This window comes from Uloborus diversus, chromosome 1 (genome assembly GCF_026930045.1).
Source record: "Uloborus diversus isolate 005 chromosome 1, Udiv.v.3.1, whole genome shotgun sequence".
NCBI lineage: Eukaryota > Metazoa > Arthropoda > Arachnida > Araneae > Uloboridae > Uloborus > Uloborus diversus.
In genome coordinates this window covers 187073046-187099550 of record NC_072731.1, presented here as the reverse complement: position 1 = coordinate 187099550, position 26505 = coordinate 187073046, and the positions used below count along the sequence as shown (strand labels likewise).

At 32.9% G+C, this 26505-nt stretch overlaps 1 protein-coding gene across 1 annotated transcript in view; it reads left to right on the top strand.

Moving 5' to 3' along the window:
* The window catches only part of LOC129217735 (uncharacterized), a 169891-nt gene that overhangs the window by 93181 nt on the left and 50205 nt on the right, over positions 1-26505 (top strand). Inside the window, exons 6-7 of the mRNA XM_054852075.1 lie at positions 8155-8300; positions 23172-23411. Of these exons, the coding sequence (XP_054708050.1) occupies positions 8155-8300; positions 23172-23411 (386 nt within the window). The remainder of the gene's footprint in view (positions 1-8154; positions 8301-23171; positions 23412-26505) is intronic.

Below are 26505 nucleotides of genomic sequence, written 5' to 3'. Positions count from 1 at the left end.
TTGGCCTAACATCTTTCCTTTTCTTTTTCATTTGGTGCGGAAAGGAAACATATATTACAGAAACGGTACCTTTGGGTAAATGGGACTCGTCTTCAATAAAAATATGGTTTTGATTCTTTCGGGGACAAACTGTTACGTGTCTTGAGTAACTGAAGTGCATCAGGTCGCTCTTTTGGGTTTCTTTTACTCAGGTTCGAATTGGCTTACAGGGCGGAAGAGAAATGGGAGTACGATAAAAGAAATAATAAGAAGATGTCAGATGCTTTTTCACATTTCGCGCTATTTTGGTGTTGGTGATCAGTAAAAATTTATATTAATGTCCGGAATAGACGATTCGTGCCTTAAGGATCCTTACTAGGTCATATGTTTTGAGAAGTAAAAGGAAATATCATAATTAATTGATAAACAACTTTGAATATTTTGTCTAAGGAATTTTGTCTTAATGAAAGTTACGAGTAAATGTATGTCGGTACATTACTGGGCAAGTTTACAAGTTCTCGTCGGTTTATTTTTAGAAAATGTAATAAACTTAGATAAATGTACAAGAGAATTAATTAAACAATTCATGAACAGCACAAATTAGCAATAAAATAGCAGACACGTGTTTCGGAGTTTCAACGAAGACCTTTTTAATGCGACAAAGGGGCGTCACTTTTGAAAGTACATCCGACGGATTTTTTTTTTTTTTTTTAATTTCGCGGTTTTCTTTGATGTTGATGATCAGTAAAATTATTTTAATATACGGAATAGCTACTTCGTGCCTTAAGGACACTGACTAGAGCCATTTATTTTGGAAAGGTAGAAGGAAACATCATAACAAATAATTTATAAACTAGTTTAAACGTTTCATCTATGCTCAAAGTAACTACCTGAATGAAAATTCGATGTCGCAACATGACTGGGCGTGTTAAGAAGTTTTCGTCAGTTTTTTTTTTTTTTTTTTTTTTTTTTTTTTTAATGTAACAAAGTTATCTTAATGTACAAGATAATTAAACTACGAATGCACAGCAAAATTTTGCGACGAAATTCCCGACATGTTATTCGGGGTCAGAACGAACCGTTTTTCAATGCGCAAAATACTTACGGATGAGAAAAAGCCCGACAGAGTTTCGTTAGATGTTTTTTTCATTTAAAAACTCATTTTTCTTCCATTAAAAAAGGGATTCCCAGTATACCTGAAATACGCATGTGCAATTTTATTTATAATTTTTGCAGTTTATAAGTTGTTAAATAGCCCTCTACATACCTTACCTATTTATTTACTAGCATGATCTAATGCATTAAAAATAAATATAAATTTCCTTAACTATAAAATACTTGTTTTCGATTTAAGGCTCGAATTATCGCAAAATGTGTTTTGAAAAGTATATTATCATTTTTTTTTCAATGAGGCTGTGAAAGAAGCTATTCGGCCTTTACAAGGCCTAGTGCGCTCCCCGACAAGGCATCAGTCTTTCATGTGATACTATGCTGATGCATACTAGTAGCTTTTGACGCCAAGTTTCCACCAGATGGTAGCACCTGGGCTCTTGCAATAGGAATTTAATTTTGCCAGGGGAAATCAAAGCCAAACGAATAACCAAGGGATCTTTTACATGCCGCATAATCATACGACATGGGCAATGATGGTTTTCTGCATCTGGAAAATCCACTGACTGGCGACCTCAGATCAGAACCCTGGTCCCAGGCGTGGGAGGCCAACGCCTTACCATCACGCCACCAGCTGACATAAGTATAAAAATATAGCACACTATTTAGAGATACGGCAAATTTGACGTTTAAAATGAATGTGTAAGCTAAGTAGAAACTTAACAGGTGATAAATAGAAAACAGTTTTTTATTTATTTCAGAGAATTTCATGCAAAAAGACCGTTTTGGTAATTCGAAAAGAGAAGCTGTTCGAAATATGAGTTGAATAAAGCATGTTCTCACATCATGCTTTACTGATTAAGCCAAATTCCATAACAATCAGGTTGTAAAATGTAAGAGAAAAAAACCCTATTTTACGGATCTCCTTAAAGCAATTTGGGCGTAAATCTGTTCTCGGATCACACTAAATTACGTATTGTTTTGAAAGTTTAGTTTTCGAATATGTATATCTGTGAAGCCGACTGAATCATTTATTACTTATATGATTTATTGCGCGTTAAAATATATCATTTGAGAGTATTACTCATTAATATCACCAGCCTTGTGACAAATATGCAAAAAAAAAAAAGCCTAGAGGAAAAAAATGGAATTGCCGAGCTAAAATTAAGTCTAAACTTAATTAATGTGCTGCTTGTTAATATAAATGCAAAAAAAAAGCTATTTTTTTTAAAGAGTCTTCCGGACGAACGAACTTTTTTTCTAAAACCTTATTCTATTTTCATAGCAACTTTCGAACCCTGAAAAATAGAACCGTTATTTGCAAAGAACGGAAAGCTATGAATGTTTTTAAAAACCAACAATTGGTAGAATATTTGCATACCTATTTAATGGTGTGTTTACTGAAATGTCTTTCCAAAACGCTGCTTTCAAGACTTCCAAAAATTTAAAGCTCTTTTATAATTGAACGTAAACAAGCTTGGTTGGAATTATTCGATGTTTGCAAAAGTACCTCTCATTCATTATTCTGCCGTTGAACTAGCATGCATCTAATATTCAGCTTTAACTGCGGACACATAGGATAGATGTCTAGAAACAAGTCCGATGCATGATAAGCTTAGGACGTTGAAATATGCAAATGACATCGAAATGCTTAAGCAACGTCCTGGGGAAAGGCGATTTGGGAAATTATTACTGCGTGTGACATTTCAGAAGAATTCGTAGTAGAGTTGAGAACGCACGTATTGTTATTACGTGAAATGTATGAAAACATTTTAGCATAGTAAAAATATATTTTAGCCGTGCTACTACTTATTAAGCTTTTTATATATTAACTAGTGGCACCCGCACGGCTTCGCCCGTAATAGAAAAATTAAAGGTCTTTTGGTTTGCCTGTATATTTACAAATAATGTATGGTGAATTTTCTCGCCAATTGGCTTGTGCCCATGTTACGGTTCCACGTTATGATAATTTCGTAATTTATGATAGTTTTTTTCTTAAAATTGAAATAAAAAAAGAACCACATCGAATTTTCGAAAAATCGCTTCGAGGTGCACACCCCCATGCTACAAACTAATTTTGTGCCAAATTTCATGAAAATCGGCCGAACGGTCTAGGCACTATGTGCGTCACAGACATCCAGACATCTAGACATCCAGACAGACTTTCAGCTTTATTATTAGTAATAAAGATTACATATTTGGTGAGTGTGAATCCCAAATTAAGTCTACGTTGTTAATATTTTTTTTTAAAGTTAAACATTCCAGATACAAGGTTTTTTTTTTTTTTTTTTTTTTTTTTTTTTGTCCTCTTCAGTAGCATTTTAATTTTCAGTGTCTTTTAATTTGTCCCACAAATGTTTATTACACTTATTGATTTACTAGAAAACCGCCCGTCAAGATACGACAGGTAAAAATTGCTTTTACATTTGAATGGAGCCAATTGCCTATTTGGTGATATTTTGATACTTAAAATTTTAATCCTAACACCATTGGATTAACCCAAAACTCCAGTAGATAGCGTTCATTGTTGACACTATCATTGGCTAATATGTATATGAGGATTCACAAACCTCGAGGTAGCCTTTTTACTGCCTCTTAATACAAAAAGAAAAAGAAAAGTACCCTTTATTTTACTCGCAAGTGAATAGTTATTTAAAAATATGAAACAAAAGCTAATGAAAAAGCACCTAAAACCTCTAAGATGACGGTGAGGGGGTGCCTCTACGTCCTGCCATATTTTGATAAGCATCTAGTTTGTAATATTTTTCTCTTGAAATCTTGCAGTCGGGTCGTAGTTTTTTTTTTTTTTTATGTACTATTTAAATCTATTTTTATTTCACAATAGTAATATAATGAGTTTTATTTAATTCGTACTTTTAAATTTTGGAATAATCATCAATAACATATTTTATTTACTTATTTACATCAAATACTTACTGAAGCCTAAAGAAAACACATAATTAGAAATTATAATTTTCAAAATTTATGGATAGTTTGCATATAGTTTATTCTTTATTTTAGTTGGGGAAAGTCGTGTACCTTGGGCACCCCCTGCTATCTCTGTCATTTGGGAAGGAATATTCGTGGAATATTTGGGAAGGCTCCTAAGTTTTGGTCGCTTCATCGGTCACCATTTCAGTTTTGCGTAGTAACAAAATTTTTCTCGCCCAACCACTTTAGTGAGGGGTAATGTTTTTTTTTTTTTTTTTTTTTTTTTTAATTCAGCGATGGATTATTTTGATACTTTGAAATGTGCGTTTCACAATGTGCTATTGGATTCTCTGTTTTGTTAGCAACAATTTGGTGTTTTTTCAAACAATTTTTGAAAGTCACTTCCGTGTATCTTGGTCATACATTTTGCTTGTACCTTGGGCACCCAAAACAGGTGGGTAAATGGATGCCTTAGGTACAATCGAAGTACAAGTGAGAAAAGAGAAGAGGAAGACTAGGGAAATCAAAACTTCTTATTGATGCACCTGAAAGAATGATTTAATGAAAGCTTCACAAGCCAGAAAATGCAGTTTGAAGAAGAAATAAAAAGATCAAATAGCGAAGAGAAAGTTTAAATGTGACAAGAAGAGAGCAAAGAAAAGGATTGAAGAGCAAAATTCAGAAGAAGAAAATGATAAGTGGAGTTCGTCTAATGAACAAGATGATGGCCATATGGAAAACTATCTTACGAAATTGATAGCAGAAGATCAGGAAACACAGACTCAGAATGAAGGGACTTGACTATAATAAATCAGGAAGTATTGGCAAATGGGTTCTAGTATCTTTTTCGACGGCAAACGTACCTACTTTTAAGGTGGCTAGAAGCTTGAAGCTAACTACAACGACCAAAAGACTGAATTTTTACGAATAAAAATATTCTTATATAGTATCTGATTTAAGACTTTTGTAGAGTCAGAGTTGCAGATGTTATAAAAGTACCCAACTCTGGCCCAAAGGAGAGGTGAGCCCCAATTCAACACTACTTTTGATGGGATCACTTTTTATTAGCTGCAATATGAGATAAAATCTCAAAAAGTGATTGACTGGTTTGTTGCCCAAGGTACAACCCTTGATGTACCTTAAGCAGAAAATCACTTTGTTGAAAAAAATTCACCAAAATCACTTAAACAAAGTTTTTCAAATTTTCAAAAATAAATAGAAAGCCAACAAGCAGGAGAAGACGTAGAATCAAAATCCATTTCTTTTACATTGCGTTAACATGCTAAAAATTAGCATTGAAAAATAAGTACCCAAAGTACACTACCGACCTCTACTAAAAAGCACATATAATTTGTGAATGCTGTTTTTCCAGAAAAAAAATAATCCTCCTTCCATAAATAGCTCAGAGCTACAAAAGAATCATCAAAATTTATTAGAACAGATCTGCGGTTTTATTTGAAAAGAACCTCGATCCTTACCAGGAAGAACTAAAATTGCAGCTATGTTACATACTGAAAAGTATATACAATTTCGAGTCCGTAAGAAACTTCCAGTATTTTATTCTATATATGTTTCATAATTTATTTTTTTGTTTCTAAAAATCGTAAATATACAATGGAGACAACTTAAAAAAAAAAAAAACTCCTTTTTTTTGAAGCAATTTTATTTATTTTTTAATTATGTATTTCTGTAATGTTGATAAGCTGTTGTGTTTGACTATTTCAGTAAAATCTGATTTTCCTTCAATTGTCTTGACATAAAATTTAAAACGGTGAATTAAAATTCTGCCCTATACCGATTTCGAAATCCTTCATTTCCTCTAACAGTAGTACAGTAGGTACAAGCTCATTCTTGTTCAGTAAAATGTTTATGACTGTAATACATAAAGTTAAAACATAAAAATTATATGTAAAAATAGCCGATAAAACTATCTCTTAAAGTTGCATCCTCAATTGCTAAGTAATGCACAATCTAAACAGAAACATCCAATAAACAGTAGACGCCCTATAATGCTCATAAAGAAAGCGAGGGAATGGTGGATATTATCTTCAATTGTGTTAATTCCGGTTTTAAATGCTCTTATGCCCTTGGAATTGAATAAAATTACTCTGTACAGAGTTCTAAAATATAATATTTGTAACTCTTCACATAGTTAAGAAAGTAATAACTTTAGTTCTAATTTGTTTTCAGCTCTAAAAGGATTTTTCTGTTTTGTCGTAGTCTTTCAGGGTGACTTTGAGTCACAATTTCTCGTTTTTAAACTTCTTCACTGGTATTTTAATAGTTTTATTGTAATTGTTGCATAAAACGGAGGAAGCAGTTCTATGCTACAGTAAAATCATAAAATAAAGTGTTACTTTTATATCTCAAATTACGAAATAATAATTATTAAATGCATTTCAAATGCGTTATTACCCTGGTTTAAAGTTATCATGCTATTCAAGGTAGTTTCACTTTAGCCGCGTTTATATAAGACGTTCGTACCTCACAAAACCCGCTCCACCTACAAAAATATCGGTTGGGAAATTAACCGTTCACATGAGAAAATGAGGTTGCACCCGAGAAACCCTTTGGAGTAGTGCATTCTAGGTAAAAACTCAGCATTTACTATGTTGGGAAGTAGGAGGAAGAAAGATCCAAATTTACCCGGTTTTAAAGCAGGTTTTTTTCCAGGGTAAAAAAGCTCCATGTGAACGGGGCTTTTGATACACACCAAAAAAAGGATGCAAAATAAATCATTTTAATGCACGAAGTGTAACTTTAACGCAGCAAAATAAAGTTTCTAAATACTCAAAAACTCCACTCTTGTACTTCGCAACATCAAAAGATTTCTATCATTTATAATATTGCATAGTTTCTTATAGAAAGAGCGCGTTTAGCAATTTCAAAATAATTCCGGTTAATTTAATCAAAGATTAATTGAATTAACCGCTTTAATGAATCATATGTTAAAAACAGAACAAAAAACAGCTTTATTAAATTTGCCGCTTTATGGAATCAAACCTGTTTAGAACAAACGTGATTCATATTAGCGGCGGCCACTGTAGTAAACTTTTAAATTATGTCGTGAACAGCGTACGTTTCCAATTTTTTAAAATATTTTTGTAAACTTAAAAAAAAAGGAGTCATTAATACACACAATGAAGGTGAAACTTTTGTATCACAGGAAGCATTTTACTTATTCATCAATCACACTTGAATAGCATGGAATATACCTTGCCTCGCGTTCAATCTTCGAGTTGAACCGAACCATTGCTTCGGTCACTCGTCTGGTCTGCTAATTCTATATTAGCTACCAGTTTGTTTCGCACTCTTGACTTCCTTAAGAGGTTTTCCATCTCCAGCTCAGTCACTTTCCTATGCCGGGCTGATGAGTGCTAATAAGCACGAAACTGCAGTCCTCGGCTGGAAATGACTGAGCTGGCGGTGTATTTCAGGCATAGATTGTGTTTATCATTCACTAATTTGCATAAAGTTATAGACATATGTGTCACTGTACATGATCTACGTTCATGTGTAGAGATATTATCGTTTTCGTACACATCTTAATACTGCCGTGCAGCGCAATCGAACTGGCAATCACAGTAGGTCAATCGACAGAGGGTTAAGCTTCGAACACATCGAGCCCCTAATAGAGTCCCCTGATCCAAGTCGTTTCTGGCATATCCACAATAAAAGTGTATATTTTAATAAAAAGAATAAATCATAAACGAGAAGAACACTAGACTACACTCAAAATGCGTTGGTTAAACACACGCGTTTCCACGGATGCTCTATTAATAACTTAGAGCTCTACTGAACGCAGTACACGCAACCACGAACAATGAGAAAGAAAGAAAGCGAGAAGAGCACATGTATGACTTTTCGTCACACAAAACAGTTACGTCACTTCCGACATACAAAAGTTAACCAATAATAATTTCAAAACCCTTGCACAAAAAATAGTTTTACTTCAAAAAATAGAAAAAAAAATCTTCAAGACTTTGCCGGAATCATGCAACGCTGGGTCTTCAAAGTTTTAAGTCAAATGTACTAAACAATTTGAAATGGCGCAAAGATTTCGTAAATGTAAACTGTATTGATTTCTGAATATGCATTTCCTAATAGTATTGTAACGGTATTTAATCTTTTTAGACAAAATTCCATCATGACATTCCATCTCTTGGCAAAAAAGGACGATGCAGAGGAGCTCAAGTCCTCAATTGAACAAATGTTAGAACTTGGAAAATTGGGAAGTTTTGATTTTGACCACAAGTATCAGGATATTTATTTTGAACCAGGTATGTATGAATCGTTTCATATGGCATTTTTTGAATTAAAAAAAAAAAAACTAATAGAACTGACTGGTGCGAAAAATCAAACGGTTCTTCATGCAATTAAAATGCAAATAGCGCTAAAAATTAAATTTTTAATTAATAATATAACTTCGTCAAAAATTCTTTTAAACAAATTCATTAAATTTGCACTCAATTTTGAATGAACTTTAGCTACAGCTACAGCAGGGGTGCTCGCAGTATGGAGGGGGAACTTCCGACGCAAACTTAACCATGTATTATATGGTATGTTACAGGATTCTCGGTCTCAGTTTGGGAAGTCTCGTTTTTTGGGCGGTGCTCCGTACCCCCCCCCCCCCCACACACACACTCCACACACACACCACCACCAGACACACAGCTACAGCTCTGCTCAAAATAAAAAATAACATTAGGGTGAATTTTGTAATACAATTTTGTAGAATGTGATATTTGAGATCTTTTGTTGTAAAATAGGAATAATGATATTAAACATGTAGATAGTACAGTTGAACCTGTGTATAACGATACTGTCTATAACGATAACCTGTCCATAACAATATCTTTTTTTTTTTTTTTTTTTGGTCCCAGCAAAATGTCAGCATGAATAATCAAACTGTCTATTACGATAACCTGTCTATTACGATATTTTTTAGGTCCCAACAGTATCGTTGTAGACAGGTTTTACTTATTCATCTATTACGACAGGTTTTTGTCCTCTAAACCTTACGTAAATCTCCCTTTCCGTGGGTTAAGCATATCGCAGGAATCTCTAATGCACTCTTATTGGCGACGTAATCATTTTTTATTTGAAATAAAGGGAATCGAAATAATACTATACTATGTGCATCGAAAATAATACTATACTATGTGCGCCAAATTTAAATTCCTTTTACTGTCACGGCAAAAATCTAACTTTTCAGTTACATACGTAAAAAAAATAAAGGAAAAAATGTAGTTTTCTAATTTTTTGTGCAATCGATGTAATTTTTGCTTACCTTAAATTTGGTTTCTTTTGTCCTATATTTTTCAAAAATGTTTTAAATTTTATGAATTGGTTGCTTTGATGTAGCTTAAAAATGTTAGTGTGCGAAATTGAGTTTATTTTTGAACCTATAGTCACAAGTTAGTCAAAAACGGGAGACATATCTAAGTTCAAATTGCTCTTCCTCAGTGTAATCGCACAGGCATATGTTGCGCTGCGGGATGCGACGTATCTGACCCAGACATTTGGAGAGAATTTTATGTGTGGCTTTTTCTATACAGAACAGGATTTTGGCAGCCTAGTAGGAACTGAATGCATTTTTTTTCTGAGCAGTTCTCAAAGAACCTTCATAGAAAATTTGTTACCCCACATCACCCCGCGGCAGCACTTACTATGCCACGCTATTGCAACTAATGCAAATGGCACGAATATTGTTATCGTTCGATACCACTTCCGCTATCGTAGTCCGACCGCAACTCATATAGGGATAACCCGATGGGAGGTGATCGTGGCCTTACAAACATTTCCATATTCGGCAAATTTTGTCTGATAATTCGGTAAAGTTTAACCTCTTAACTGCGTAGCCCGAGCTGAGCTCGGGGTGAGGTTTATGTGCCTTTAACTGTGTAGCCCGAGCCCCTTGAGTAGGGGCAGTGGACTTTCCTGCAGTACTCGAAGCAACTAACCGCGGGTGTCTTAAGATAAATTCCGAAAAAGGAGCAACCGCGAGTAGGTGGAGAGTCAGTTGTCGATCTAATTTATTTCCGCTCACTGGACAGGCGCACGTGTTCGAGAGCTATGAGTAAGTTCATCCTAACGCTGCTTGAAATGGATGTGTACTCACAAATTGTGTATTTTTAGATTGAAATTAGGTACTAAAAATGAATATTCTCGCAAAATGCTGAAAATGAAGTTTTGATCATAATTAATTATCAAATACAAAAAGATCTGAATTAGAAATCTTAGTCTGAAATAAATATAAAAGTATAACTATCGTGCCAGCATAAAATCTTTATTAATCTGTTCAAATATAAATAACCTGTCAATTATACTTTTTCAAAAATATCATAAATTTAATCTCTCTTATAAAATGAAAGTTCATGGCACTAGCGTCCCTAGGAACTCTAAGTGACACTATTGTCCGATGGAATATGAACTTAATCTAATAATGTGGGTTATGTCATGTATCTTATTTCTTTATTGTTAATTCTTTTCGATTTTTTGCTTTAAATCCGGAATTGAGAGGAAATTTTTCTTGTCACACAACACAGTTCCGTAAAATTAAATTTTTAATATTTGCAAAAAAAGATCATGTTTACAAGCGGTTTAAAATAATGAAATAAAAGCACCATTTTGGTTTTAAAAAATGCAAAGTAGCCCCCCCCCCAAAAAAAATGCTGACATCTGTTTTGGAGTTACAAGCCCGTTTTTCAAAGCAAAAAGGTACGAGCTTATTGGTATAAAATGCATACTTTTCCATTAATTAAATTATTTTTTATGAATTATGTAATACCATCACGAAACTTTTATGCTTTATCAACTCTTGAAGAGGAAGTATGAAAGGATTTTAGAGCAAATTCAATGTGTTCAGAGTACTCCCCTAAACATTCGAGGTAATCTACAATACTTATCACTTAAAATTATCCCTGAGCTTGGACTGATATTTGCAATTCAAGTCTTCTGAAATATATTTATTTACGAACTGTTACAACAAACCCCTCTCAAGATAAAATTCTAACTTGTTATACGGATATCTGTTTTGCGTTTTTCTTTTCTCTACAGAATGCCTTTCCGTCAAGCTCTTAATAAATTTCCTAGTATGAAATAAATAAATATCTGAACTAAAAAGTAAATGGGAGAAAAAATCAACAACTTTGGAAACAGCACAAGTTTACAAAAAACTCCAGTCACATGTTTCAGGAAAAGGAGGGGAGGGGCAAGGAAAACCTTTTTCATAGCAAAAATTTTTTTTAAGTTGGGTATGGACTTTATTGGATGTTCTGATTACCTTATAAGATCTAAAGCTCACATCTTCTCATATTACAAGTTTCTCATTGCAATCCTCCTCTTTACTGCAATACCCTTCTATCTGCACCTTTTTTTTTTTGCAAATTAGTGCTGTTTTAAACGATGTTAAACTTATTAATCACCAAGTGCTTCAAGTTTTTATTTAAAAATAGAAAAATATTACGTATTGCACCTTTTATGCAAATGTTTTCAAAGGAAAATATTAATTATTTTAAGATGAAATTGCGAAACGCTTCTCATACACCTGGTAAAGCTCGAACTGAAAAAACTGCAGAGAAACATGATGCATTATTATATATGCAGGTTGTCTCAGTTAAATGTTTCAGAGCTCCTAGGAGGGGTTGGATGAATCCTGACGACTTGAAATTATATCGCATTGCGGGATCGGAAATTCTTTCTCTACCCGAGAAATTCGACATATGCCAGAAGTATTGTGCGAGTTTTGTAGGCAAAAAAAGGGCACTAAATTTAGATTTAAGATAAATATCTAGTACGTTTTTCTCAAATTTTGAGTTGTGTCACTTTCCTTGCAAGAGTGCGAGAGATAAAGATATAATTAGAGAGAACATAAGCAGCTGGTGCACAAAAAACATGGAGATACATGAGGTCAGGGGGGGTAGGTAGGCGGTGCCTGTACAGGTGACTTTTTCCAAAATTTAAATTTAACGTCATTATTGTTTAACAGACCTTTTCTCAAAATGTCCGGGACACGACCTCAAATATTGGGACTAATGGTCATATGGTACTTCTTTCAATTCGATGCTACATTTTTTAATTTTTATAAAATAATAAGAACCTTTTCTTTTGAAAAAAAAGGGGGCAGTTGTCCCCCATACTAGTCGATTATAAATATATGTAAACAGAGAGAGAATCGAGTTGGACGTTTTTATTTTATTACAAAGAGTCAGCTGAATCTAAACTTGTGTGGCGTTTTAGTTTGTGTAAACTAAACGTAGTGCAAAAAAATCGTGGCATAACATGAATCAATTAAATGTATCAATCTGCAATGATGTAGTTTAGGAGAACGAAGGGGAAGGGATGCTGCCCCCCGAAATATTTGCATTTCTATGGTAAAAATAATGCAAATTGTTACGTAAAATCGTTCAAAACCACCTTTACTTGTGCTGTTGCTTTTTGTGGTCCCAAACCCCAAGTTGAGGCTAGTAGTTTTCCTTCTAATCAATATGTTCTTCCTGTTTTTCCTTTTTTTTTTTTAGAAAAATAAGATTTAAGAAGTAGCAGTTATCACATCGCGTCACTTTTACTATTATAGAGTGACAAGGTAGAAAATACAACACGTGTGTGTGTGAGCTGTTTGCACCCCAAAAAGATATCTATTTAGAAAGGCTTAGAACGCGATGCGAATAAAAGACTTCAGACACTCCCAAGAGAGATAGATGAATACGGAAACAGGTTCGCTGTCGTATCAGTGCATTCCATTAGCCCTCCTTTCTTTGCCACAAACACAATTGTGGAATGTGTAGTTTTATAATAGTAAGATTCACGAACCCGTTGGTAAATTTGAATACAAAATCTTAAGTCAAAAAAATGTCAAAAAAATAAAGAAATAAATAAATAAATAAAATAATAATAAATTTAATCAATGATAAAAAAAAATCATTAAATGATACAGTAAAATCTCATTGCAGCGAATACCTATGCAAAGAAATTTCCGTTTCAACGAAATAAATATTCAATCCCATTTTTATTTCCAGTATACATTCAACACAAGATGACTGGTTTTAGAAGAAATTGATCAGAGAATATTCTTACTTTTCATTCTGAAGCTGAAAAAGTAAAATATAGTTCTGCTATAGGAAAAAAATATTTAAAATCAGTGAAACATAGTAAAAGACTCTAGGTTTCACGAACAGACATTATGTTTATGAGACCTAAGGAATAGTGTTTCTTCCTCGTCAAAAGTATCATCACTTCACCAGTAAAAACTCGACCTGTCTGCTCACCTCAAAACATCTTTAATGTAAAGTAAATTTCAAGTAAAGTTTATTTTAATATTTTAGTTAAAGGTAAATGAGGTAATCCTGTATTGCGTTTTTTTCCTGTTTTTTTTTTTTTTTTTTTCAATGTGTTTCAAATCAATATGTGCTGAAAAATACTTTTTCTTTTTTTTCCTTTAGCACATTAAGTTCTCTTCCGGTAATACTTTCCATAAAATTAAAAAAAAAAAAAAAAAAAAAATCTGTTCGGAGTATCCAAAGATTCGGAAATGCAAGGCTCTACTGCATATAGTAAACGATCTAGAATGTAAAATAAGAAATAACAACGTCAAAAAGCACGATTGCAGACTACTGCAGACACGTGTTTCGGCGTTACAAGGAACGCCTTTTTCAACGCAAAAGAAATGAGTTTATGGAGGAAAAGACATCCGAAAGCTCATTTTTTTTTGCATTGAAAAAGGCGTTTCCTTGTAACGCCGAAGCACGTGTCTGGAGTAATCTGTAATTTGTGCTTTTTTGACGTTTTGTCACTTCTTATTTTACTTTTTGACACAAAGGTATTTATTTAACTAATCTTGGATGTATTCAAAACGAAGCAATATTCCTACAATGCACGATATATTTCCAATAAACATGAACAAGAAAATTAAATGATGCTTTGATTATACACATAAATTGGATCGATATTAGGAGAAGAATACTTCTTATACGCTCTTTCCGTTATTCCCCTCCCCCTTTTATTCTCATCTCTTTTAAAAAAATGTTGCAACCGAATCCAAGCAATTTAGTTTTTATCATGATCAAATTTTCACCGTCACTTGGGACGTTTAGCCATGAATATGAAAAATTAAGAAACAAGAACAAATTTTAATAGTTTGAAAGAAGAAAGGATAAAAATACAAAAACGTATGCCTTCCCCTCTTACTTATATGTACACGTATAATATATATGCATTAGTTTAAACATATACTAACACAACCCCCAGATCTTTTTCGAGTACTAATTCTAATCACAGAAACTAGATTCTAATGCTCGTTCAAGCACGAATTCCCACGTGGATTCTTCTACAATAGTTCAGGTTTTCTTTTGAAAGGGGATTAATTCTTTGCTCTTGCTTTTCATGGGCGCAATATCTGACTGATAAGGTGTATACTGGCTGCGCATGCGCACTTCACAGTAGCTACATTGTTGTATCTACAACGAGAAGGCCTTCATTCTTTGTTGAACATTCGATGCATTCAGAACATTTTCTGCTTAGCGAATACTTATATGCTTCATAATGTCAGACGCAGATTATTCGAGCAACGACAGCTCTGATTATAGTACTTATTCTGATGACCAAGAATTTTCTGATGAAGAAAACAGCGCAGATGACAATTTAGCCAAATACACCCCCTCCCCCATCTCCGCCGAAAGAATACGTACTCCCACGACCCGACAACGATACTTGAGTCGCTAGTCACCATCTTTATTTGGGGGCCCTCCCCTCCCCTGCTTATACTGTTTATAAGTTTAGAACAGCGATTCTCTCTTGGTGGTTGGGTGGACCGGTACTAGTCCGGAGGAAAAATTTGCCAGTCCTCAGGGGTTTTGCTCGTCCTCGATTTAAAATCTATATAAATAAAACATTCAATATATATATACGTATGTGTGTGTATGGCGCCCTATATAAATCCACAGTTTACGTCGGATATTGAACAATTTGGCAGGGAGGTACTTGAGCACTCAAGAAAAAACGTAAGAGGGTTTTCGAACGCGAAAAAAAAAAAAAAACCGTTTGAGTTCTAATACTAAGATCCAAAAATGGCGTTTTTCTATAATATGAGGGCAAAAAAAAAAAAAAAAAAAAAAAAAAAAAAAAAAAAAAAAAAAAAAAAAAAAAAAAAAATGCTCACAAAAATTAGAAAAAAATATTCATGTAAACCACTGATTTTTCTGCATCATTTGTTCCAATGTCCCAAGGTGATTAGAACACGAGTTACAACTGTTTTTAATTAATTTCAATCTTAAAATGTAGGTAAGCCTTCAATTTGAAATTCGTTGCTGCTTACGGTCATTGTTGAACAATGATTTTATAAAAATTAGTAGCGTGACGAAAATCATTGGGAAGAGAGATCTGTTGCCGTTTTTTTTTTTTTTTTTTTCTCGAATATGAACAAAAAAATTCTACCTTTTGTTTTGAGGCTTTTTCAATAATTGGGGGATTTAAAATTTTTCTATTTTGGTAACTTTTTCTCGCTTCGTCAGGAAATTTTGCAGATTTTTAATATTATTCAGCCTGATCGTTTGACATAACTTTTATTTTCGAGGTAGACCGATTGAAGCCCGGGTGACGCAGCTATGAAATAAACACATTAAAAATTCTTTATTCAAAAACAAATAAAGAAATAAATGTAAAAGTCTAATAATATCCTATGTAACGGTTTTTGCATGAATTTGGTGATTAATTTTCAAAATTGTCTGATTTTTCTCAAATGCTCACTTACTTATGGATAGTTGTTACAACAATCAGCTATCTACAACCTTTGCTATAAAATGTTTTGCAACAAATCTCTAATATGTAGTAAAAAAAAAAACTCGACTGCCCACTAACTTTTTCCACAACAATCCGCAAGTCAAAAATTTCCTTTTTTTTTTTTTGAGAAAAAAAAAAGGAGGAAAAAAGGGGTGGGGGGGACTCTCCGGACAGATTAGATTTTTAGCAGATTTTTCAGGTTCTGCGAGTCATTTTCTTTTTTTTTCATATAAAAAAAAATAGTAATAAATAAGGCAAGAAAAAAACTGACCGGTCCGGGAGGTCTTTTAAAAAGATGTTGCCGGCCTGCGGGTCAAAAAAGGTTGAAAGAAAAATCAATTTAGTGCTTAAGTATTATAGCAGTCACTGGCGTAATCAGAACTACCATCTGGGAACTGGGCCGTAGCCTACGGCTCCTGCTTTTGAAATTCTTCCAAGTGACTAAAATTTTGATTTAGCCAATGGCTAAATTCAGTGGAGCGCAAGGCAACCACGCGGTGCGGGGGGGGGGGGAGGCGCAAGAGTATGAGCGCGTACGTTCAGAATAATAAGCATTATGTTGAAATTTAAATCTTGCGGGGGGGGGGGGAGAGCATCAAAGTCTATCTACGCCCCTCTCTCCATATTTTAGTCGGATCCTGCATTTGATTTTGATTTCAGTTACAGTTGAGGTAAACCTAATCTGACAGCGTCGTGATGTTATCATTAGGATCTGCTCAGCCTGCAAAATGCTGCCAGGTTAGGTTTGCCCCATCTACAGTTACATTTTGCAAGCAAACTCTTCTTCAATTGTAAGTTTGTAGACGTTGGTTCCCAATGACAATATGACATATACGAAGCATTCAAGTTTATCGTTTAAAAAAATACAATTGCTATTGAATTTTTTGCCGGCTTGAAATTATTAATATAGAACAGGATAAATTATAAATGTTTCAGTCTGAATTTCATTGCTAGAAAACTTTGGTTTTAAGTTGGTTGGAAACAAGGAAACACTAGCACACCCAAGTAAATGGGTGTGACTCAAGCCATACGTGATGAAAGTTAATGCCCCAGCTTTTGGCTACCATATTAAAATTTATGCAGCAAAACTACAAACCGTTAGTTTGTAACAAAAAAAACATTGCTTATCATAGTATAATCATGTAGCAAATACTAAGTTTCGCAGTTTTAATAAACAATCTAATTATCCATAGAATATAAAGAACTTCATGTTAAAGTTTGTGGTAAGGGAAAGTTATTTCAACTTCCATCAATTTTTGTTTCTTTTTTAAAATCTTATTTTTTTAATTTTTAAATTAAATTGATTTAATTGCGCAGTTTTAAAAGTTGAACAGCAAATTTCAATAACTAAACTAGTTGACTAGCATTTACAAAATATATAACGCCTGTCTGAACATAAGTAAATATTTCGGAATTTCGTAGTGAAATGCTTAGAGGTCCTTTTGAAGCTAGGAGAATTTCAAAATGGTTTTCAGAACAAACCTAAGAAAAGAGAAAGCCAAAATGAATACATTCCAGCTGTCATCGTCAACCACTCCTTGCACCTCAGGGACAGCGTTCCCTCCCACTCTTTAGAAACCATCGCACGCTGGATCCCCATAATGGCTAGATTGATCAAGCAGAAGCTCCTTTGTAAAACGAAAGGAGTAGCAACCCAGGAGGTCCCGGAACCAAATGTATTGCTGGGAAGTGAACATTTACCTTCAAAATGTTTACGCATAAAATGACCTTTTTTGGCGAAGAAGTTCTCACAGTAAAGAGGTTAATCATTTTTGGAAATTTTGAGTTCCATTCAGCCAAACTATCATCATTCGGCCAAATTTAGAGTTGTATTCATAAAACTTTTTAACACTCGGAAAAATTTGGGGTTCCTGTCAGCTAATTAGAACTTCCACTCACCCAGTAATTTTTCCCTTCTCTAAATCCTGCAGGTTTATATGCCTCCCACTGTATATTGCAATGTATTTAGGAAAACACTTCAGTTCAAATACAATTAACCTCTTAATTTCACTTCTCCTTAACTGTATTAAAAACAATGCCCTTTACTGAGATAAGCTTTCTCTTTTCTGTGCACGGGAAACAGGAAAAAACTCCATTAATTGCGGATTTACATTAACAAAGCTTCCTTTCATCTTCATGATTGTGACTCTTCTACAATGCTAATGAAAGAATAGGATTCGATTCATCAAATAAATTAAGAAATGTGCTGCTTTAGACTGGTTTCTTTAGCCGAAGTGTAACAAAAACGATGCCGAAAATGCTTTTCATTTCCAATCATGATTCTTTTCTTTTTTCTTTCGGTGCTTTTGTCAATTAGTTATGCGTTTCTTGAAAGCAAAGAAATGGAATTTATGTAATTATCTATATTTACAGAAAATTGTCTTTTTGGGTCTTTTGAAAAGTCCAAAAAAGATCGGTCTAGTTGAAGGGTTAAAAGTTTTCATAACCCCAAAGGAATCTCATTTCTTTTTAAAAACATGCAGATTCTTTTGAATTTTCTTTTTAAATGTAGCCAAATGTTAGCAACTATGAAAATTTATTGTTCATAACGACATCAATTCTGCATTAATGACAACTAAATCTAATAGACTAAAAAGTTAATTACGCTGATATTTCTCGAGTTCGAAAAATAAATCCTTTCATTTTCAAAAATAAATAAATAAATAAGCGAATTAATAAAAGACAATACCGTGAGCAGGTTGTGATAACGCCCAGATTTCAGAGATGAAGCCAAAAAGTTTTAAAAAATTTAAGGTGTTCAATTTCAGGATATTTTGATAAGAGTTTTCAACAGGATGTAGCAATTCTATCTGATATATATCCTTCAGTAGCTGAGCTATTTTTCGAAATATTATTACTCTTGTTATTGCATGAATAGATACGTTCTATTTCTTAGTTGTTCTAGCTTTTCAAGTTTTAAAACTTTACTTTATATTTTTATGTAAAAGGTATTTGATGTTCATATCCTAGATAAGCTTTCCTTATTTTTTTTTTTTTCTAAATCTTGCTCTCTAGATGCACCTTCCAGGGCTAAGAGTACAATCTCTAGTTCCAAAACAGAGGAGAGATACCTCCTATTGCTTTTAAATGATAACCTATAAAATTTCAATTTTTACTTACATCCATTTGCTTCTCACTGCCTCATATGAAGCTACAAAATCAAAGTTACTTGCAGCAAAATCAGCTGCAAGTGCATAGTTATTAACAAAAATTGCTAAATTCAAAATAAATATAGCTGAGGAAAATACTGTAGAGCCATTCCATTTCAGATCAGGCAGGGTCTGTCACATGACCATCACCGATTTTTTTGAAAAAAATGCAGTAGTTACAACTAAGGGACATATGAAATATCCCAAAAGGATTTTGCAAGAAAAAAATTTTTTCTTCAGTTACAGCCTATTAAAATTCTGCACAAAATCCGCCATTTTGGAAAAAAACGGCAAAACACTCCATTTCAAATGGACATTATTTCAAAAGTATTTAACCTATTTGAATAATTCTTTTTTCTAAAAATAAATAAGGACCCATATATCCTCTAGACATCGTTTTTGAAAGTTTAGTTAGGTTTTTTGATAAAGAAAAAAAATCATTTTTGTCGCGAAAAAACTGCATTTTTACCGATTTTATGATTTTTTTTCTCCATGAAAAAAAAGTTTTTTTTACTAAACGGAGATGGCAGTCTAAAGCCCTTATATGATAGTTTCATAACATATTTTATTATAATCCTTGGATGCATACAGCCTCGGAAATAAAATTTAAAATTTTGAAAATTTTCAAAAATTAGCGATTTTTGAAGTGATTTTACTCAAAAAACCCATTTTTTAAAAATCTAAAAATTGGCTCATTTGAACCCCATATAATGCTTAACAAGTAGGTAGACACCGCATCCCGTATTTTTTCCCATAAAATGTTTTATGATTTTTTGAAAGTGACCTTATCGCCCATGGCATGCACGTAAAATAAAAATTTCTAATAATTTCAGTAACTGAAGTTCTGGTTATATTAATGCCTAATAACTACAATAAAGGTGCCTTTTATCAGGAACAACTAAAATCTTACTAACTTTTAATAATGTAGCAGTATCAAACCGCTTCTGATGACCCAGTCAATTCGTCTTTTTGTACTTTGTTAAATGAATATATTTTTCTGCTGATCAGCGCCTAATTGTTATGGGAGCTGAGATCCCATACTTCCTTATTTGTTTCACTCAAATTTTTGTATTTTTGACCGAATTCAGGCCACTTAAGCATTAAAATAAGTTTTGAAGACTAGGGATCCTGACCTTCTTTTGTTAGAAATTGGATCCCTGGCTATAATAGCTACCTTTGGTGAGATCTGTTTGGTTACCTCAACTTACAACCATGTTCAATTAATTATTTCTCTCATAAAATAGTGGGCTTTTTAAATTCTTAAACTACAAGTGAGTTTTGCGGTATGAATTTAGTATACATATTCTTACGTATAAAAGTAATCATACTAGGTAGGATCCAAAAATTATGTGACAACATTCGCATATGTCAACCAAAGCACGAAATTAAAATTAATCGTTTTAAATGCATTGTATTGTTCTTCCCTTTGATGGTTTCCCCTGTCGCGTAATTGAGTTGAAGAGAAAGAGAATTGAAAGAGAAAAAATATGATTCGTTGCTGCATATGAAAGTAACGGTGAATGCATAGCTTTGGAGACAAAATAAACTAATATTTATAAAAAGAAATATAGCTTTTTACTGTTTCTGATAAAGTACATCATTATCGTAGCTATTAGTCATTAATATAATCACCAAAGGCTCTTCTTCTATCTAAAGGCTACACACAGAGTCTTACAAAAAGACGAATTGACTAGGTCATCAACAACGGTTTGTTACTGATATATTATTAAAGGTTAGTAAGATTTTAGTTGTTCCTGATAAAGGGCACCTTTATTGTAGTTATTAGGCATTAATATAACCAGAATTTCAGTTACTGAAATTATTAGAAATTTTTATTTTACATGCATGCCATGGGCGATAAGGTCACTTTCAAAAAATCATAAAACATTTTATGGGAAAAAATACGGGATGCGGTGTCTACCCACTTGTTAAGCATTATATGGGGTTCAAATGAGCCAATTTTTAGATTTTTAAAAAATGGGTTTTTTGAGTAAAATCACTTCAAAAATCGCTAATTTTTGAAAATTTTCAAAATTTCAAATTTTATTTCCGAGGCTGTATGCATCCAAGAATTATAATAAAATATGTTATGAAACTATCATATTAGGGCTTTAGACTGCCATCTCCGTTTAGTAAAAAAACCTTTTTTTCATGGAGAAAAAAAATCATAAAATCGGTAAAAATGCAGTTTTTTCGCGACAAAAATGATTTTTTTCTTTATCAAAAAACCTAACTAAGCTTTCAAAAACGATGTCTAGAGGATATATGGGTCCTTATTTATTTTTAGAAAAAAGAATTATTCAAATAGGTTAAATAGTTTTGAAATAATGTCCATTTGAAATGGAGTGTTTTGCCGGTTTTTTTCCAAAATGGCGGATTTTGTGCAGAATTTTAATAGGCTGTAACTGAAGAAAAAAGAATTTTCTCGCAAAATCCTTTTGGGATAGTTCATATGTCCCTTAGTTGTAACTACTGTATTTTTTTCAAAAAAATCGGTGATGGTCATATGACACTTTTCATACCTGCTTGCCTGATTTGAAATGGAATGACTCTGTATTTGTAACTCGCTTTAAAAAAAAATTGAAAAATTGAAAAAAAAAATATATTTTTATTGAAATTTTTAATTGTTTAAATTATGTCAATGAATGGAAAATATGTGATACAACATCGGCTTTAACTAAAAATTTAAAATTTGTTCTTTGAAGATTGACTTTTCTGAGAATTTTAATTAACGGGAAAACCTACTGCAATACAGTCGCGTCTTGTTCAAATAAAGACAATTGAATTGACCCAGCTAAAAAAAGAAATATTGTTAATATCATGTTAAGGAAAAAATGTGCAAAACAAATTAGAGATAAGCAGTTGTCTCACCATTTTTTATTTCCTTCAACTTTCTTACATACTGAAACTTCAAACATATCCCCGTTCCTTAAATCTCAAAGATAAGGACAAGGTATGTTATTCTTTTCAAAAAAACGTTCACTTTGCCAAACAGTTGTAAATATATTTTTCATTCTTCCTGAAGAAAATCTTACTATTTACTATTCTTAATCCATGCACATAAGTCATATTTTAATCTTCTCTTAAATTTTTGGTTCCTGACATCTCAATAGATGTTCTTTAGCAATAGATAAAATATTAGATTAGATAAAGTTCTAGGCAACCAGTAACAATAAGAAAATCCGTGGTGTTTTATTCGTATTGTTCTCCAAATCAACAAATCATCATTTAACATACAATCTATTATTCAATACGCCTGTTTAACCGACATTTCCTCTTTTTTATCTTTTTATTTTAGAACATCTCTTTCTTTTATTTTTCAGATTAAGATCGCTTAAGTAAACAGAAGGTAGAAATCTCTCATATTTGACTTCACAGGAGATTGTCAACTCCGGCCTTATTTCTAACAGAACCATGGATAAATCATAGCCTATTAGTCCAGCAATTACTTCTTTTGTTAGTCTTAGTTTTTATGTTTCAGGAAGTTCATTCTTCTGTAAGCGACATCAGTTTAGTAAAATGAAGCATACATATTTTTTTTTTCACCAAAAGACTTCACTTGTCTTTCGTTTCCTTTTATTTATTATTCGTTTCGTTCATGTTTTTCTTTTTTTAAATGGTAAAAAAAAGTGTATTTCTTTTTAACTTTCTACTTAGAATTACGAGCGAGCAGGATAAAGAAAAATATTGCGAAAACAACTTCAGGATATTTAATCCGAACTTTTACAGACACAACTAAGCGTGAAAGTAAAGAAATTTAAATTAATTACAGCATGAGTAGTATACTAGACCAGTATCGGCAATTACACACTGAGTAAAAGTTTAATTTTATGTATCACTAATAGTAAAGCGAAAACATTCTATTGTTTTTCACTACATAGACTGTTAAAAACTCAGAAAACTTTTATGGCAAATAGTACTGTAAAATGGACTGTTTGCAGTACAGAAAAAATTGACAGTAAATTGTAATGAAAAAAAAAACTATTGCAGCGCCAACTGATACACCGCGTAACTTACAGTGCGAAGCAGACAAAACCGTACTTTCGAATCGGGTGCTCAAATGTTGCGTTTTTTAACTCTCGTTTATTCTACCGAAAGATTTTACAGTAAAATACAATTTTACGGTAAAGGTTACTGGCAACAGGGATGCCAGTAACTCTTACCGTAAAATTCCAAGATATCTTCTAACAGCAGATTTTAAATGACGTTTTTTATGTCTGTCAGCTCTTCATATTGGTCAGATAGAGGCGAGTGAACATATGCCTGTGGCAGAGGGAACGGAACTCACCTTAGCCTGCATGGTCCAGGGTTCCCGAGACCTCAAAGTGGAATGGTTCCGAGACGGACAGCCGGTGCACACACACGACGCTGAACGCAGCATGTGGAAGGCAATAGTTCCAAAGAACTCGCAAGAAGAATATACGGCTCTCCTAGGGTTTGACAGAGTAGTCAGCTTGGACTCGGGTAAGAAGTGATTTTTTTTCCCTTCAATACATTATTCATATCATATAAAAATCTACATCTTATTCTGTATCATGCGCCAACATATGGTAACCATTGAGAAGAAATAAAATGGAGGCAGTGAAGATTTTCATTCATGAAACCATGACCCCAAGTCACGTGTGAGATTTTAAAGCAAATCGTTAGAAGAAATTAGGTATCTTTCGCTTGTTTCACTCAAAACGTACCAAACGTTCGTCGTTGTTGAGTCACGTGACTTGGGCTCTTTGGGTAAGATTTTGCTAAGTCAATGATTGAACTAACTCCCTCAATTTTAATTAATGCTCTAAGATGGTAACTCTTATGCTGTTACCAAAGATAATGGAATACGTCTACTGTGATTTCAAGATAACTTTCAGTAGACGTGCAGTCTATGTCAATCGTTGAAGGCGTGACATTGAAAAACAGGTTAATCACAAGCCTAGCAATTTTCAGCTTAAGTCGGAAAAAAAAATCTCCAATATGTAGCATGATTATGAAGAAAATGAAATTCTTTTTACTCATTTCATTCCAAATTTTCTGTTAAAATATTAATAATAATTTAGTTATTTTACTACAAACGGTGAAGTAAGTTGCTTTTGAATGACTAGGATGGATTGTAACAGGCGAAAAGCATGCATCATAAACATATATACGTCCTTCTGCCAAAATGTAACATCATTCCTGCACATTGCTGTTACTCATGAAAGTAATCTCTTATGCATTATTTCCGTGGTCAATGTATTTCTGTTGTATGGCACCCTTCAGCATACAGAAATCAAATTGTAGCAAAAGTTTGCTACTTCGAGACGATACTAATGCAAATAAAAATTTTCTCAAAAGTCTCATAAATCTGGTGTCCACGTCGTAAGATGTCCGAGGTTTAGAGGTCATAGGTCACAAAAATCGGTTTTTTGCAAATATTTCGCATCCTATGCGTTTAATGCTATTTCCTATTATTATATATATAATGGAGAAAACAATTCTCTACAATTTTTGTCTCAAACAATTTTTTCTACATTTAAACTATTTTAATTAGAGGACGGAAAGCGCACAGCACTTACGTATTTATAGCACAATGCAGGGTCAACATAATGTGAAGTACAAAAAATTTGATAAATATCCTCGTTAAAATAAAATAAAAAAAAAAAACATTTTATATTTGCACGCCAAAATCCTAGTACAGTATCGATCATTTTCGTTGCAAACATTTCGTCAACTCCAACAGAGCTCAATAAATAATTGTCACTATGATCGCATATTTACCACAGAAAATATTTTCGAAATTGAAAAATATTTAAGTCTGCCGGAATGTGTTTTAAATTTCAAATTTTTGGCATAGATTTTTTGAATTTTTTTTAACATATGAATATAGACAAAATATTGCTTTTAAATTTCAAAAACGTCTAGTTTAGAAAGGCATCTGACGTTAAAAAATAATTTATCTTTGTATTAACTGTAAACGTTTACCAGAACCCAATTAAGAAACCTAATTATTCTATCAAATATCCATAACATTCATTTTCTTTGATTGATGGTTTTAAATTTTTCCAGGCTATTTTTTAGCCTACTTTCCCAGTAAAAGTCAGAGAAAGAAGAAAAAAGCATGAAAGAAGGCTTAATGCATCTTAAAAATATCCCGAAAAACAAAAAAAAAATCAAAAATAAATAAAACAGTTAGATAAATATTGAAAAATTAAAAATTGGAAAGTAGGGTATTGAGATGGGGAAAAATGTCTGTCGGTCTGTCTGTCTGTGCCCCCCTAATAACTTTAAAATGAATAGTCCGATTCGAACATTTTTTTTTTTTTTTGTTAGAAAGATCTCGGCGAGGACATCCCATTCCCATAATTCATTTTTTGATTTGAACAAATTTTCGTTCAATTTTGAACAGTTCAAAAAAACTTAACATTAGCGCCTACTGGGAAATTCAAATCAAAAATAAATCTTGAACTTAGAGGCGAAGTAGCTCCAAACAAACTTTGTAGGGAAAAGCTTTTGATGAAAAACATGTATTGAAAATATCTTTTTGTTTTGAACAAGTTTTCGTTCAATTTTGAACAGTTCAAATCTCTTAACATTAGCGCCTACGGGGAAACTGAAAGTCAATGTAGATTCAGTACTTGAAGGCGGATTTACTTCAAACAAATTTTGTTGGAAATATCTCTTGACGCCAAACTCCAGACATCGACTCCGATAATTTAGGGGCACTTGACTCCAACTCCTGTGCTCGACAATTAATCGGACTCTGACTCCCCGACTTTGTAGCTTTGGCAAAAATTTATACACGGAGGACAAATGACTGACTCCGATTCTTAGATATTTGACTCCGACTCCTTTACCCCAAAATGAGATTGACTCCGACTCCGACTCCGCAGCTATGGTTTTGACTGTGAAATAATTATTACTGATCTGACTTGTTTTTATTTTTACGCTAAAGTTTTAATGTCGGTATTCAGTTTTCGGCGAATAAACTCGAAGTCATTTATGTTTCTACATAAAGATATGCGCAGACGATTTCTACTTTCTTTTTTTTTTTTTTTTTTGACAATAAAAATTATTTCTTTAAGTTGACATTTTATTTTTTTTTTATTAATTTTTTTAAGTGCATTAATTTATTTAAAAAAAATTTTTTGGCAACATTGGAAAAAGAAACGATTTTTTTTTTTTTAATATGATGTATTTATTTTAATGAGCTTATTAATTTTAATTATTGTTTTTTCGTTTTGAAAGCTGTTAAAGATTTTTTTAATGGAAAAAAGTGTATTAGCTGCTTTGTTTAAAAGTTGCTGCTATTTTATTTGTTCTTTTTTTTTTTTACGCATCTAATTTTTTTTTTAGATAAGTGAGGAACATTTTATTCCTAGAAATCAGCTTAAAGTATTTTGAAAATATGTTTGAAAACATTTGCGATTTTAGCTAGTTTTGAGAATATTGATCAGGTACCAGAAAGTAGTATGGGTATACGGGAAAGTAGGCTCGTCTAGTTCTAGACAGAACTTCTTATTGCATCAGTGAACTTCCAGAAATCATGCAAATGAATAATAACTTAATTTTCAATTAGTGTATTAGCCTCTTT